The sequence below is a fragment of the Colias croceus genome, chromosome 24 (genome assembly GCF_905220415.1).
Source record: "Colias croceus chromosome 24, ilColCroc2.1".
In the NCBI taxonomy this organism is placed as follows: Eukaryota; Metazoa; Arthropoda; class Insecta; order Lepidoptera; family Pieridae; genus Colias; species Colias croceus.
This window is the reverse complement of record NC_059560.1, coordinates 3,782,618-3,799,204: the sequence shown is the minus strand read 5'-3', so window position 1 is coordinate 3,799,204 and position 16,587 is coordinate 3,782,618. Positions and strand designations below refer to the sequence as shown.

Below are 16,587 nucleotides of genomic sequence, written 5' to 3'. Positions count from 1 at the left end.
GTTTTACGTTTTACGTTAGAAATTATTTTTCGATTACGTTCCTTTTTACAATATTTTGAATTAGATTTTTGATACCTGAAAAAAAAATTACATACATTATTTTCTAGTTTTTCTTATAAAAATAAGTACATAATTGCAGTACAATACATATGTGATCATCAATATTAATATAATCATGAGGTAAATTTTGTTTTAAATAATCTTCTCATTTCATAATTTCAATAGGAGTGCTGTCAAGTTACGTAAAACAGAGTTTTCGTAGGTTACGTCTTTTGTCAGCAAAGACGATCCAAAAATAATTTTTAAAATTTAACCTTTCCGAAGGTTTTAAAACGTTTATAAAAATGTCTCTAATAACCAGAAATGTGTTTCGTACATTAGTGCAGGTAATGTGTATCAAAGGTTTTTTCGTATTCATTCATTTTATCGATCGTCAGCTGATTGGATTTAAAAGCTGTTTCATAACTACTATCGTTTATATTTTTCCTAGTTGCTTAAAATAAACATCCTTCCTGAATCGATATGATAACATTGTATGAAAAATTGAAATGCGTATTATATTTCTACCAATTTGTGTCATGTATATGATAGTCTCACGTGATCTTAGACGTATATATTCTTGTATGCGTATGATATTATGTACATTATGTAGTGATGTTATTTGATATCATTTGCAGGGTTCTCAACACGTTAGCAAGGGCCTCCACACCACAACAGTAAATGCTGACAAAAACGTATGTTTCGCGCCCCTATCAATCCTGGTGAGAAAACTAATTTACTAATCATCATCACAATTAATGGAAAACAACAAAATATATCGATTTTATATACACAGTTTTACTTAAAAGTTATTTGAATTTGGATTACTAGAGCTGCAAATACAGTGCAGATAATCATTTTACAAATTCCAACTTAAATCTTGGTGATAGACAATAAAATTTAAATTCAAAATTAGAATAATCACAAAATTATATTTTTGTAGTAAATATTTTTTTCTCAATGCAATTCAATAAAAGTGATTGAATATCTTCTAGAAAATATTATTGGCGAAATTATTTTTAGATATTGGTAGCTTAGATAGATTGAGTGATTGATTGATAGATTGATAGCGATTCCAAAATGCTACATTATAACAATTGGCAAATTCTTTTAAATACAAATCAAATTATTATTTGTTGATTTCTCAACCTCCAACAAAATTGTATCTTTTATAGGCGCAAAAGTTTAATACTCTAAAGATTTTGTTTATCAGGTCGTCCGTTAATCATCAGCTAAACCTGTAAGATGTTTCAATGTTGCATGCTGTATGCTGGTGTTATAATCCACCATTCTATTCTATACAAAATTTATTAAATTGGGCATATAAAAACTCATTTGTTTAAACTCATTAGACTAAAAAAAAAAAAGACGGTTCATATTAAAAGACACACATTCTGGGAATTTTAATTTTTAATGGACAATATATTTGGCACATACATATTTGGTTATATTGGCACTTCTAAGAATGGAATGGTTCCATATTAGCTTGCGATATGTGTAATAAGCAATAATTAATTGTAATATTATGTCCATAGCATGTTAATGGTAAATGACAGGCATGAAGAATCTTTGTGTTGTCCAAATGTACCCGTTATTTGTAGAATAGATTTAATATTATTTTAATCAGGTTCTACAGGAGTTGGTATAACATACCTTTGATGGGTAAGTTTTAAATAGGTTTTAATGAAAAACTATTATAGGTAGGTAAATATATTAGTTTGTCAAAAATGTACTTGTATAAATCTTATATACAAACTAGCTTACCGCCCGCGGCTTCGCCCGCTTTCTCTAAATCGATTTGCAATTTAAACTATCCTATCTCTCAAGTTGGATCGAACTGCACATGGTGTGCGAATTTTATTATAATCGGTTAAGTGGTTTAGGAGTCCATTGAAGACAAACATTGTGACACGAGATTTATATATATTATTAAGATAAGATAAATTAAAATTATGATCATTTTAGAATCTGATTGTAGCAGATTGGTTTTAAATTATTTTATAAGTTTAAGATTTAAACAAAAGATACCAGTATTCTATATTAATTAATATTTTTATAGTAAACAAAAAAAGTAAAAATTGTATTGAAACAGTCAAAGAAAATTGATTGCTGGGAATTTTACGGTAAAACAGTAGACTATTTAATTCTCATGATAAATATATTATTTTCAATATAAAAGTTGAATCAATGCACATATTATAATAATATTATTAATATGTTATATATAGCAAGCTGGCAAGGAAGGTCGTATCAAGTGCACCCTGATCCCCGGCGATGGAGTCGGCCCAGAATTGGTGTACTCCGTTCAGGAGGTTTTTAAGGTAATTATTTTGTTTACATTGTGGTATGAAGACCCATTTGTAAAATGTGAATTTATTTAATTTGGTATGTATAATTACCAATAGAAAATACCAAATTGTGATTTTTCTGAAAGTAACTCCATCGTCAATTTGTTAACTTTTTCATAAATGTTATTAGTATGATAACTTTTTATCAATCATGTAATATCAAAATCTATTATCTTATCTATACTAATATTATAAGGCTGAAGAGTTTGTTTGTTTGTTTGAACGCGCTAATCTCAGGAACTACTGGTCTGATTTGAAAAATTATTTCGGTGTTAGATAGCCCATTCATCGAGGAAAGCTATAGGCTATATTATATCATCACGCTAAGACCAACAGGAGCAGAGCCACGCGGGTGAAACCGCGTAGCGCAGCTAGTTATAGATACAGAAGAAATTTGTGTAATTTTTCTAGACATATTTCTTATTTTAATGAACAAACAACATAATATGTATAAAGCATTCATAAAAAAAAATATTTTTATTTTAGGCAGCCGGCATCCCTGTGGACTTTGAATCATTCTTCTTTTCGGAAGTGAACCCAACATTGAGCGCCCCTCTTGAAGATGTTGTCAACTCTATTGCTAAGAACAAGATTTGTATCAAGGTAAGATTAATTGTTATATTTTATAATATTTTTAAATTATAATTGTGTTAAATATATTAATATTACTTGAAATTTGTTAAGAGACTGAATGTAATTTTTATAAAATAATTTATTTTATACAATATTTTATTAAAAAGTGAATGAAAATATTTAGTATTTTCTAAATCTAAAACAGTCACGAAATCGAGAAGGTAAATACCTATGTATTTGTGATTTTATACGAATTATTATTGTAAAATATGGTTGTAATGAGCGTTTATATGATACATATTTTAGAGGTAACAAGGATTTTTTTTATCGAACAAAATGTTTCCAATCGTGTTTTGGCAACAGTCATCGCATCACACAATATACATTCTGTAATACATATTAGGAATTTCAGTGCGAAAAAACTTCAATATTTTGAATTATAGCTCTTAGATAACAGTCCATTTTGCCGTTTTTACCTACATACCATTCAAGGGCCCTTTAATCCATATTATAAGTGCGTAAGTGTGTTTTTTTTTTGTCTGTCCTTTTTTTCATATCGCAAAGCAATGCAAGTTTTTTTGGATTTTTCGACAAAGCAAAGCCGCGGGCGTATAGTTTATGAATTGCTTTGACATAACAGGTTAGGCCGCGACCAAGACCTAGTGTTAAACTAAAAAAATACAATTTAATTTAATTTTTCAGGGTATCCTCGCTACCCCAGATTTCTCTCACACTGGAGAACTCCAAACGCTCAACATGAAACTGCGTAACGCACTAGACCTGTACGCTAACGTTGTCCACGTGAAGTCACTACCCAATGTGAACTGCAGGCACAAGGACGTGGACTGCATCATCATCAGGGAGCAGACGGAGGGGGAGTATTCTGCGTTGGAGCATGAGTCTGTGCCTGGTATGTGTATCTATTGTAAAGTCAACGAGACATTTGTATAAAGAAGATATTTATGGCCAAAAGAAGAGATAAATAATGAAAACAGAATAATGTTACAAATAAATATTCATTACTTCTGTATGTACCACTAAGTTACGAGTTACAACAGAAATTGTCGAACCATGGACTATACACTATATATAGTACTAGCTGTGCCCTGCGGTTTTACCCGTATTGCTCCGCTCCTGTTGGTCTTAGTGTGATGATATATAGCCTATATATAGCCTTCCTCGATATATCAGCTATCTAACACTGAAAGAATGTTTCAAATCGGACCAGTAGTTCCCGAGATTATTGCGTTCAAAAAATTAGTAGGTATAGATTAAAATATGTTACTAGGAAACGTTCTAAACTTCTGTATGTATAACTAAGTTACAAAAGAAATTGTCGAATCTGAAATGTCGGCTATAAATGGTTATAGTGGCTATAAATGGTACTAGGTTATGGTATGTGCCTGTTGGGTTTTAGAGAAGATATTATTTAAATAGTAAAAACTGTGAAAGTGATTTTCTTTCTTTCACGTTCCAGTAAAGGATTTTTATGGTATGATTTGTATGTTAAAAAATAGTTATAGGGTACATTTTACATTTTACAATTTGAGCACATCAGGGACACATTCCATTATTTTTTTAAATAAATTTTGTTTGCTTCGCCCGGAACTCGAAAATAAAATGTCAGATTTCTCTATAATTATTATCGCTGCAATAAAGTACAGGGTGTTCTATCTTACATATTTTAGTCTATGAAAATTCATATAAAACTCAAGAAAAAACATTTGTTTCAGCTACTAAAAATAAATAAAAAATATTTTTCAGGTGTCGTGGAGTGCTTGAAGATCATCACAGCTGCGAAGTCCGAGCGTATCGCGAAGTTCGCGTTTGACTATGCTGTGAAGATGGGCCGAAAGAAGGTCACCGCTGTGCACAAGGCGAACATTATGAAACTGGGCGATGGACTGTTCTTGCGTAGTTGTGAAGAGGTGATTATAATATCACTACATAGTATAAAACAAAGTCACTTTCTCTGTCCCTATCTATGCCCCTATGTATGCTTAAATCTTTAAAACTATGCAACGGATTTAGATGCGGTTTTTTTAAAGATAGAGTGATTTAAGAGGAAGGTTTTAGTGTATAATTTATTAGGTTTTAGACAAAGCGGGCGAAGCCGCGGGCGGAAAGCTAGTTGATTTATAATTTGTCTTTTATTTAAGATGACGATAAAGGCATGATTCACGCTGTACTGTGCCAGAGACGGGCCGTTCCACGGTCAAGCATGAATGACTTCATACAAAAGTATACAATAATTTTGTATGAAGTTGATTGTGACCCGGGCGGGACACGGTCCGGTCAAGACACGGTGTGGCGTTAATCAAAACTACCCTACTCACGGGGGATGGAAATAAAAATATAGTTTCCACCACTGATGTAGGTTTCTGCTGGTGAAAGAGTGTTTAAAAGTGATCTGGATCATTGCACAGCCAAATTATTTTTACCCTAATTTTATATTAATTTGTCATATAGTATAAATCAATATCTATCAGACTATAGTCTGAATTGACTAGCTAAAAAATCAGTAAATTTTTTACAATTTATATTTTCTTATCAAGAAAAATGCCACTTAATTTTTTATTGATAGATATATTTGACGGCCGTTCACATTTCCTGACGATTTCCTTTCCAGATCGCAAAACTCTACCCGCGCATCCAATTCGAGAAGATGATCGTCGACAACTGCACCATGCAAATGGTGTCCAACCCGAACCAATTTGATGTTATGGTCACACCGAATTTATATGGCAACATTGTTGATAACCTCGCGTCTGGGCTAGTGGGTGGAGCCGGTGTAGTAGCTGGCGCTAGTTATAGCTCCGAGTGTGCGGTATTTGAACAGGTAAACAAAAAAAATATGAAAAAATTACAAAAAAAAGTGTGACGTCATGGTTACACCGAATTTATATGGCAACATTGTGGATAACCTCGCGTAAGGGCTAGTTGGTGGAGCGGGTGTAGTAGCTGGCGCTAGTTATAGCTCCGAGTGCGCGGTATTTGAACAGGTAAACAATAAAAACACAGAAAAATATGAAAAAATTACAAAAAATAGTTTGATGTCATGGTGACACCGATAATATATGGCAACATTGTGGATAATCTCGCTTCTGGGCTAGTGGGTGGAGCCGGTGTAGTAGCTGGCGCTAGTTATAGCTCCGAGTGCGCTGTTTTTGAACAGGTAAATAAAACAACAAATAAGAATTAATAAGTTTTACCAAAGAAAGAATGACGTGTCTTTTGAATGAGAAGGTTATTTTCAAGCAAACATAATATGTAGAATGTTAAACTGTCAAGTTTTATTAAATGTATGCACCAACAACGTATAGCAAACGAATAATTCATTAATACCTACTATAGTTTTAAATTTAAAATATATGCTGTCTGATATTTTTACATTGATTGCTATTCGTTTTTTTTTTCAAATTTGGTTATCCTAATATACATTTTATTGCACATTTAATGAACACTGAGAATGCATGACATTGGGAGTTCCTCAAGGTTCAACACTAGGTCCTTTACTATTGAACTTATATACAAATGGTATACAGGGCGCGAGGCACAAATATATTATTGTATTCAGCCAACTTACCACGTGAATAATTTGCACTCATACTTGGGAGTCCCCCAAGGTTCAACACTAGGTCCATTGCTATATAATTTATATGTTAATGGTATACAGGGCGCGAGGCACATCTTCTCAGGCGCGGTGGGCAAGAACATCGCCAACCCGACCGCCATGTTGTTGTGTTCAGCCAATTTACTGGCCCACGTCAATCTGCATTCATACTCGAAAATGATCAAGGGCGCTATTAACAAGTAAGTTAATGATGTTATTTTATAACGATTTTCTAGATAGATGTGCTAAGGAACACAGTAATGCTTACAAGCTTTTCTTTCAATGAATCAAGCTAATCTTTTAATAAATAAAAGCTAAAGCCTATTTATTGTAGATAAAAGAAATGAACATTAATGGAAGTGTATATTAATAGTCTAAAATTATAAATCAATAATAACCAAAAAACCATTTTAGAACTGTGTACGTGTTAATGTTTGTTCAAGTATCACACAAAAACAATGTGTGTTATTTATGTAGTTTTTTCACTTATAATCGCAAGAGCTTTCTAACGGTGCATTTACATCAAACGAGCGAATGCTTATTCTAACTCCACTATGTCATTTTTTTTAGTGTAAACAGACAAAGAGCATTCTTTCGTTGTTCTACGAAACGCACGCCCGAACGCATTAGCGTTCGAAAAGATTATTTGCAATATTATAATACCGAACAACACTGAATACGAGTTTTCGTTCACGTAGCTCTATGTTCGTTTAATGTAAATGCTCCTTGAGAAAATAGCCTATAATTCTTCCTATTTGAATGGATATTTTTACCTTCTACACGTACATATAAAATCAAAAAGCAAATAAATTTATGTTCTCTAGATAAATGCATCTTTTATAATATTTTTTATAACTTTTCAGGGTATTATCGGACGGTAAAGTGAGGACCAAGGATCTTGGAGGCCAGTCTACCACCAAAGCGTTCACAAACGCTATCATTCACTGCCTCACATAAATTATGTTCACTAATATGAAATAACCAATAGATTTCAATTTATTTATATCCACTAATTTCATATTATTTTATGTCTATAGCAAGGAATTAAAAAATAAAATCATGTTTTTTTTTGACATATTTGCGATATGAATTAGACATATTTTTAATTTATTTTAAAATAATTTGTGATATTAAAAAGCCCATTTAAACTATGTATCATTGATATAATTTATATTCATTTATTTTAGAAATAAGTAATCGTAAAAAAGCCTATTCCTATTGGTTATTTCAATAAAAGTTGTTGGGTTGCCAACAATTAGTCTAAGAATAATTTATTTTAATTTATTCCTAAGATCTGTGGACGTAGATGCAGTATTAAATCAATTGTTACCAGTGTAAATAAAATTTGCCAAAATATTTGTTTGTTGTTTTATTTTAAAGATTCCTGAATTCAATTTAAAACTAAATACTTTTTGTACCTACTAAAAACTGAATACTTTTTGGATGATAATCGTTCAATTGTTCACTTATTAATTACATTTATATAATAAGATTTATATTCTAAAGACTATGCAATTTCTATAGGCTATATATGATGACCATTTGTAATGTTACAATACAAGGCAAGTAGCAGACTGGAATACAGTTTCCGAACAGGGCATTAAAAATATTTAAAAAATGGAGTTATTTAGCATACAGTTTTAATTGAATAGTTAATCAAATGCGCCGGGCTGCGGTATAACTCTTGCAACAGCTAGTTTCTTCACACGGTCTGATATCATGTATTTCAATGCGTTTGGTGGAACCTAAAATAAATACATAAATGCTATAAATAAATTATATTGATATCAATACGAATATATTTTGTGGGGCAATTATCTAAAACTTATTATCTAAAAATTATCTAAAATCTTTTAGTTTATTTCGACGTTACTCAAGAAACTACTTTTAATTTTACAAGACTGAGGCCAAATATTTTATTCTTAGCCCCTACATTCATTGAATAAGATCATTTAAGGGCCGAATCCTATTACCTTAACAGGATCTCTGTACCAGGCCTCTTGTGAAAGTCTTCTATAAATCTTGAATTCGGGTAAGCGGCATATCTGGTTGATTCTCGGCAATAACGCATCTAATGGCTTTCCTTGTCCTCTCTGTAAAACATATGACTTGATCAAAGTTATACTACGTACACAATGTTTTAGGTAAAACTTTGAGTAGGTTTAATATTTTTCCTCGAAAATAATTTAAATTAGCAGCATGGCATGGCGTTGATTTATAGCAATAATCACCAGGTTTGCCAAAATCACAGTTAATGAACAATAATTATTAACCTATTTTTACTTACCCTAATCGGTGGTGGTCTAAAGTCCCTCCTTGGTCCAGCAATCTGCGAGATATAATCCATATGTTTCTTCCATTCGCTTTCAGTCCACCCGCGCTTTTTCTTAATATCCTTCGAGTCTTGTTTCTTTAGATCTAGCACGCAATTTGCGAGTTTTGAATAACATGTAGCGTTAGCGGCCTCTATCATGTGGTCTATTTTTTCCATTCGCTCTTGACTAAAGCGGTGTTTGTACATCCGCTTTATTATGAGAAAACGTCTGTAAGGATGTATTTTTTACCTGCATTGTATGTTTGTATGTGTAAATTGTGTTGTATGCATTGTTGTTTGAGAATGTGCTGCTATTTATTTTTACTATGATGTAGCAGTCTTTACTTCCAGTGTGGGAATGCGATGGCGCTAGACGTCCTTTAAAGGTCTGTCATTTTTCCACAGTGGGTGTAATACTGATTTATGTGCGAATGGTGCCAATAATAAGTCTAATCATTGGAATTGTAAACGTTCAGAGATATGCACATTTCTATTAGGGAAGATGAAAAGAAACCAGTTTTCTCAAAATGGACTGTTAGCGAATTAACGCTCTACAATAACTTCTGTTCCCTACACAATATTTTATATTACATTTACATTCTAAATAATACGAATTACTCAGATATTAGTATAACTTACCGAAGATACGGCCAGGCTACATCAGTAACTCTATCAGTTATTTGAGCACCAATAGCCGACTTTCTTATACCCCTAGGCGTTAAAGCGGGCATTCCTTCACCCGTATCTATAATATACTTCCTCGGAACACTCAGAATGTTCAGTCTTTTCGGTATTTTGTATGGAAAAGTGGGGGTTGGTAGATCGTACTTTGGCTTAACCATTGTTTTATTGACGTAGCTATTCTAAGAGTTATGCTGCGGCTATGTGGTTGGGTTTAGTTTGGGTTACATTGTTTTTATTTGGTTTTTGATTTCTCCATTATTGAAGCTGCTTGCGAGTATATGAAGGTTGATGATAGAGTGACATCACGACATGATAGAAAATTTGTGTCAGTTCTATGCACAGGTTCTATGGATATGTAAAGAAGGTTTTACTTCTATTTCCTCATTTTTAGTTCAATAAAATTTATTATAGTAACATATCAAATTTTACGTGTATGTAAGATGCACATTATATCGTTTGCTCTTACAGGCTCTTACAAAAGACTAGTCACTATGACTTAACTATGTGGAATAAAATATTTTCAGTAATGATATTATGGCAAATCAAATTGATTTTAAATCGGTTTCTATATCTATCAGTTTAGAATCTTATCTACGAAATAAAACAAATAATACAATATAAAACACCGTTTATTTAAATACAAAAAATATTTACATCTCTTACAGACTAGTTATGTACACATATTATAAAATAATAAATATTATATTGTCTATGCTGCTTGTTTATCTGTCACCAGCGTATCTGGAACTTTATCCGTCACCTCTATGGTATTCTCTTCTTCTATAGCTGTTTTTTTCGCTTTTCTCCGATTGCGTATACTGTAAAAAGAATGCCGTATATAAAGTTTCTGTGGATAATCATTGACGCTGATATTTTTTGTTCCTTTTATCATACATTTAAGTAATAATGTAGGACGAAATTCAGCAAAAATTCGAAAATATTGTGATAAACACTATTGTAATAAAATACAACAATAGTGTATTTTATTCTATAATGAGATAGTGCAAAAATTAACCAAAAATTAATCAATACAAAAGAGAAATGTCGTGTAATAAATATTTTTTTACACGATTGGCTGACAATGTGTGTGAATTTGACTTGACTGTTAATTGTAAATTATGAATAAACAATAAAACAATACATACTAAGCACTGATTTTCTGGTATATAAAGATGCACATCATTGGAACCGGAGTCATGATGGACACTGATACTGGTACAACTGTAAAAAAATATGCAGATATTAGATTTAATAGTAGAGTATTAATATTTAGCCTTCCTCGATAAATGGGCTATCTAACACCGAAATAATTTTTCAAATCGGACCAGTAGTTCCTGAGATAAGCGCATTCAAACAAACAAAACAAACTATTCAGCTTTATAATATTAAGTATAGATAAAATCCTCACTGAACTCTGTACGCAATTTCATACATTATTAACTTTTTACCGTCACAAAAATAGTTTCAGTATCCATAAAAAATAACTTCTCAAAAAAAAAAGACGTGTATCACTCGGGGACTGCCGCGGTAAAGCTATTGCATGCTATGTCTTCAAGCCACACCTCCGCCCGTCGGAGTGGGGAGCGTGAGGTTTTTTCGTAATAACTTACCCGTAGTTAAATCAGCTTCAGGTTGCGGCAAAGCATATCGTAACAAGAACACAGCTATTCCCATATTCTGTACTCCAGTTTCAATAGAAATAGCTAACGCATCTTCATGCGGTTGCTTTAGAAGTCGAGCCACGATGTACCCTGATAGATAACCTAGCCAGGGTAAACCCATGCCCGCTACTAGTATCTGGAATAAAATTTTTGATTTTAAATAAATATATTTTTTTGAATTTTTGTTAATGATTAAAGATTTCTTTCACAATTATAACTTTTGTCATTTGTCTCTGTATTTTTTGCTTTTATACATAGTTTAGATGCAAAAAAAAAATGAATTTTCTAAATTAAATCGGTCAAGTTAATCAAATGTGCTCATGTACATTGCGCAATTGTACCTAGTACTAGTACATACTAGGAACTTCTAGCTATAAAAAAAAATTATTTTAGAATAATGGCTATTCTTTATCGATATATTGGAAATCAAGTTATATTCAAAAGCATTTCCAACTTATTATATAAATAAATACTTGTTTGATATTGATTTAGAAATACTTAAAAATACTATAAGAAGAAATATCCAATTTTATACTTACAGCCCAATTAAACAGTTCAAATATATACAAATTTGTGATAATAGCAAAAATGATAATAAACAGTAGTAACGTAGTTGAAAATCCCTTTAATATTCTGACCATGAATTTTGCTATTTTCGGCACAAACTTCTGCATAGCCAGACCAAAGCCTAACGGCACGAGGAGACCAACTACAAAATATCCTATTCTTGCGTATGGGACCACTATGTTAGCATTACTGAAGACCACTTGACCGAGACTGAATAACCAGGCTGGCATTAGAGCTGTAAACAAACATTTACTTTGAAATTATGAAAAATATGCAAATACCTATGTATTGGAAAAAATTGGATCAAAAAGTAGGATTCGAACTATTTTCGTTTCGCTATCAAATTTTAATATAAGTTTGGAAAAATATAATGTCTAAAAAAAACCGCTTTCCCCTACGTGTACGTGAATGATAAATGAAAAAATTTTTTTATAATCATACAGTGAAGTTATTTTGCAAAAAAAGGACAAGTACAATTTTTTATTCGTAAGACTGTCCTGTAATTTTGAAATATTTTTTACGATACAATCTACAATATAATATATTCTTACCAAAACTAGCAATAGTCGATATAGAGGTCATAGCGAGCGACAAATTCAAGTTTCCTCCCAATATAAAGGTCCATATGTTAGAAGCCCCTCCGGCGGGGGACACGCCCATAAAGAATAGACCCAACCGTAACGCGGGCATGTCGGGGAATAAGGGGTAACCGAGGCCAAATGATATCTGTAATAGATGTAGGTTATTAAGTTTCTTATTACATTCTGAAAGTAGATTTTATAAGATTTTGGAAAGAGTTAGGCCGCGAAATACCGATAGTTCTACAATATAATGAGTAATTTACATTGACATCATATTAATAAATACACCGCAGAAATATATCATTTTTCATATTAAGCTCTTAAGTGTCTATTAGACACTTAAATCACACTATAAAATAGGCAATAGAACACAATATAAAATATACAATAAATAAAGTTTATAGATTAGACACTTACCAGAGGCATAAAAATAAACTGTCCACACATTCCGATTGCTGGTCCAATTGGTTTCTTCAACACTTCCTTTACGGTAGGCCAGTGCATCGCACAGCCGAAGTTTATGAAAATTAACGACACCTAGAATAAAGTTAAAAAATATTATTTGGCTAAAATCATTAAAGGAAACAAGAACAGAGTATGTCTTTATTAAAACATATCTATTCGAAAGTGTATTTCAGAACTAATTATCAATTTTATTTAAAGAAAAAAAGAAATAAGTCAATCAGATCAAAATTACCAATTACCAAATTATCAACTAATAATTATCAACTATTACCAATAATACCCGAATTCGAAGTATTAAACACTAGCTGTGCTCCGCGGTTTCACCCGCATTGCTCCGCTCATGTTGGTCTTAGCGTGATGATATATAGCCTATAGCAAATCCTATAGCCTTCCTCGATAAATGGGCTATCTAACACTGAATAATTTTTTCAAATCGGACCATTAGTTCCCGAGATTAGCGCGTCCAAACAAACAAACTCTTCCGCTTTATAAGATTAAGTATAGATATGAGGAGAAAGTTGACGTTATTCTATCGAGGAAAAAAATTTAAATATGCTTACAAGAACAGCAACACTGGTAGTGAAGATCGAATCTATAACTCTTTGCGGTCGAACGACAGTGACTGGTAATGTTCCAGTCACGGGAATTGTTATTGTTCCTGTTGGTAATTGTCTTCTGTTTTCTATGTAAACTTCTAGTCTGCCTGGAAATGTTACATATCATTTTATAATTACTTTTATATGAAAGCGGTATATTAATTTGGAATTTTTGGAATGAAGTTCCTTATCGCGCGGTGCCAAAGGGGGCTAGATGGAATTGAGACTTAATTCAAAATTTGTAACGACACTTTTTGCTAATATGTATGTATGTTATGTTAGCCGTGTGGCATGCGCGTGTTTCTCTATCTGTCTCTTTCTCTCTCTCATTTTCATTTTATCAAGTTTTTGTAGGTAGTGAAACTTCTTTAGGCGCGTAAAGAGTAAAATTTCAAGGTCGTGGCAATACCGTCACGTCATGGAGTAAGGTGACGATTTTAGATTGCAATCTTGAATCTTGCCTTAAGAAGTTTCAGTTCTGACACGTGAGCTCGGCAAACACGAACTTTTTTTCTTTCCACGCGTTTAAAAACATCGATAAACATTCTGTTCTTACCAAGAAAATGGCCATTTATTCTTAATCTTCCTTCAAAAAAGCCGTTATTCGCTTCTTCCTCAGTAAGTCGGTATGTGGAGTTCCATTCTGCAGTAGCTAAGTTTTCCATTTCAGAAATCGCAACTATTTCGTCATTGGCTTGGAAATTAGACCCTGTAATATAATGGAAACTTGTTAGAAATATTTCTTGAAATATTGCTATCGCTTATATTCATTTAGATAACGTATGATACATACTTTAACTAGTATTCAGCCCGCGGCTTCGCCCAGATAATTCAGAAATTAAACTTATCCTTCGTGCGATATCCATCCGTAAAAACAGTATGTAAATCGGTGCAGTAGTTTTTGTGGACTGACATACGCGACGTAATATTTTGTTTTATATGTAGTGATGATTTCCACCAAGGTAGTCCAGAATCCCCTAGAACACCCGTTTATAAAAATGTGCATATAAACCGAATGAAAAATAAATACAAGACTGAATATCTCCTGTATAGTGTAAACTTTCTCAGGTATTAATAGTCACACGTATTTACCTTATCGTGTGAAAAGTATTAACATATAGGTATCTTATTGTAGATAAAAAGTTAATTACTTGGATATTATGCTAAATGCAAAACTATTGAGTGTTTACCTTGTGTTTACAGATTGTTATGTAGATATAAAATGTAAAATAAAATTTGTAGGTCATTTATGGCTGCTCTACAAATTTCGTCTTTTGCATGAAAAGTCTAATCATTGAATCGGTTTATTTAGAAGCATATTTTCAAGGTCTTGTACCCAATAATGTTAATTCACTTGGGTCTTGGGAGGCTTTTTGTAATTCTAACTCAGTACTGTGTAGACAATGTCGAAGCAGTAATTATAAATAAGTAGATATCTACTGTACTAGAAAGAGATTAAAGTTCTAACTATATGTTTGTAGAGGGCAAGCGTAGACTGAACAGGTACCTACCTACTAGGGAAGCGCCGTACCATCTTAGACCACAAGGCGCTTTCCTATTAATAAGCATAGAAAAAATAAGTAATAACTATTAACAAAACCCGAGTGATGACGGGGAAAGTAGTTAGGAAGTAGTAATGATTATAAAATACCTGTTACATTGAAGTCAACATAATAATATTCGTCCATTTGTACCAGCACGGAGTCAGGCTCGAACATGGCAACTAAGTCGGAACTTTGAGTGAGCACTAACGAAGAAACGGCCAAAAGGCCAAGCAAGATGAGGATCTTCATTTTTTATTCCTGAAAGAAAATTATCGAATGAATCGTCTTTCTTTTGAGACTTAATTTCGAATTGACATATTATGAAAAATTTGAATTCGTATCGAATTTTCGCTACCTATCTATTAAATTAAAAAAAAAAATGTAAATAATAATAATGTATTTGCATGCTAAATAAATCTGCATTAAAAATTACCATCAATCAAAAAATCGCGTTTAAATTATTGTAATTTATGTACAAGGTGTTTGATAATTTAATTTTCTACCATACTTAAACTCGGTAAAACGACGATTGAAGTTTTTTTTTGAAATTTTGTATTTATGACAATCGTCAGAAACCTCAGTATCCGTTAGCAAAACAAATAAAATTAATTTTTTAATTTGCTACGATTTATTCTGCGAACCGTACCGTCTAAACTTTAGACTCTAAAGTACTATGGTTGCGTGCACAATCTTGACATACTTCTAATAGATAATCACGATAATAACATACCTAATGCACAATAGAAATAGTAAACATTCAAGATGTGGCCCATTCTTTCGCCTACTATAAAATTCATTGATATAAATTAATCTAGTTAGATATCTAGTTGCTAGGTACTTACATATCTAATGATAAGTGAATTTTTTAGTGATTTTTTTTATAAACAATATAACCACTGCATCCTTATGTATGTATAGATACATATATCTAGAGATATTTAAAAAAAATATTTCAGTTATATACAAGATTCATTAATTTAGGTAAAACTCACATATACATGTTTTAAAGTTTAGTTGTTGCATTTCTGACGGGTATAAAACGAGTTTTAAAAGCAATATTTGATATCTACATATTTGAAACGATTGTAGAATACCTAATTACTATAATTTTGATGAATATGTAAAAAAATATTAAATAGCTTAAACTACTGCTAAAATGTATTGTATAGTTTTACTGTATTAGGAATTAGGGTGATTATGAATAAATGTAGGTACTTACTTTATTTTCTCTACCAACTATGTATTATCAATTTAATTCGATGGTATAAATTTGCACTTTCATTCACTGATTAGGGCCTCATGATAAATAAATAAACACAACCACACCAACCGACTTATCAAACGCGAATGTATATCTGTTAAAAATCAACCGAGATAATTTTTAATTGAAGAATAATATTTAGGCGCATTACCCACGAATTCTTTGGCACTTTAATTTATTAAAAAAATAAAACAAAAACACATTAACCAATTTCTCTTTTGGGAGTGGAGGAGTTTCGCTTTTAAAGAAAAGTATTGTACATATTAAACAGATGCCTTTAAATGAGTTAGACTATACGGAATATATTCATTTTGTTTGAGGTAAATCGTTTTCATATGAAT

General features: G+C 32.0%; 3 protein-coding genes across 5 annotated transcripts; 1 reads left to right on the top strand and 2 right to left on the bottom strand.

Moving 5' to 3' along the window:
- Window positions 1-224: 224 nt before the first annotated feature.
- On the top strand, window positions 225-7,929 carry LOC123702944 (isocitrate dehydrogenase [NAD] subunit beta, mitochondrial). Of its 3 annotated transcripts, none has more exons than XM_045650804.1 (9): window positions 225-386; window positions 678-734; window positions 2,268-2,360; window positions 2,874-2,990; window positions 3,663-3,870; window positions 4,725-4,888; window positions 5,590-5,799; window positions 6,637-6,773; window positions 7,437-7,929. In XM_045650804.1, exons 1-9 carry the CDS (start codon window positions 345-347, stop codon window positions 7,528-7,530), a joined length of 1,122 nt encoding a protein of 373 aa, XP_045506760.1. In that variant the 5' UTR covers window positions 225-344; the 3' UTR covers window positions 7,531-7,929. The 3 variants fall into 3 exon arrangements, with proteins under 3 accessions (XP_045506760.1, XP_045506759.1, XP_045506761.1); XM_045650803.1 differs by having other exon boundaries at window positions 678-761; XM_045650805.1 differs by lacking the exons at window positions 6,637-6,773; window positions 7,437-7,929 and adding an exon at window positions 6,506-6,568 and having other exon boundaries at window positions 678-761.
- Window positions 7,930-8,064: 135 nt separating this feature from the next.
- LOC123702948 lies at window positions 8,065-9,936 on the bottom strand. The gene is made up of 4 exons (XM_045650809.1): window positions 9,527-9,936; window positions 8,861-9,116; window positions 8,547-8,666; window positions 8,065-8,318 (listed from the first exon to the last, which is right to left on the bottom strand). Exons 1-4 carry the CDS (start codon window positions 9,727-9,729, stop codon window positions 8,226-8,228), a joined length of 672 nt encoding a protein of 223 aa, XP_045506765.1. The 5' UTR covers window positions 9,730-9,936; the 3' UTR covers window positions 8,065-8,225.
- A 253-nt stretch (window positions 9,937-10,189) lies between these two features.
- LOC123702942 (ileal sodium/bile acid cotransporter-like) lies at window positions 10,190-16,338 on the bottom strand. The gene is made up of 10 exons (XM_045650801.1): window positions 16,205-16,338; window positions 15,093-15,243; window positions 13,998-14,150; window positions 13,406-13,548; window positions 12,798-12,917; window positions 12,351-12,525; window positions 11,772-12,034; window positions 11,182-11,368; window positions 10,717-10,792; window positions 10,190-10,389 (listed from the first exon to the last, which is right to left on the bottom strand). Exons 2-10 carry the CDS (start codon window positions 15,232-15,234, stop codon window positions 10,281-10,283), a joined length of 1,368 nt encoding a protein of 455 aa, XP_045506757.1. The 5' UTR covers window positions 15,235-15,243; window positions 16,205-16,338; the 3' UTR covers window positions 10,190-10,280.
- Window positions 16,339-16,587: the final 249 nt, after the last annotated feature.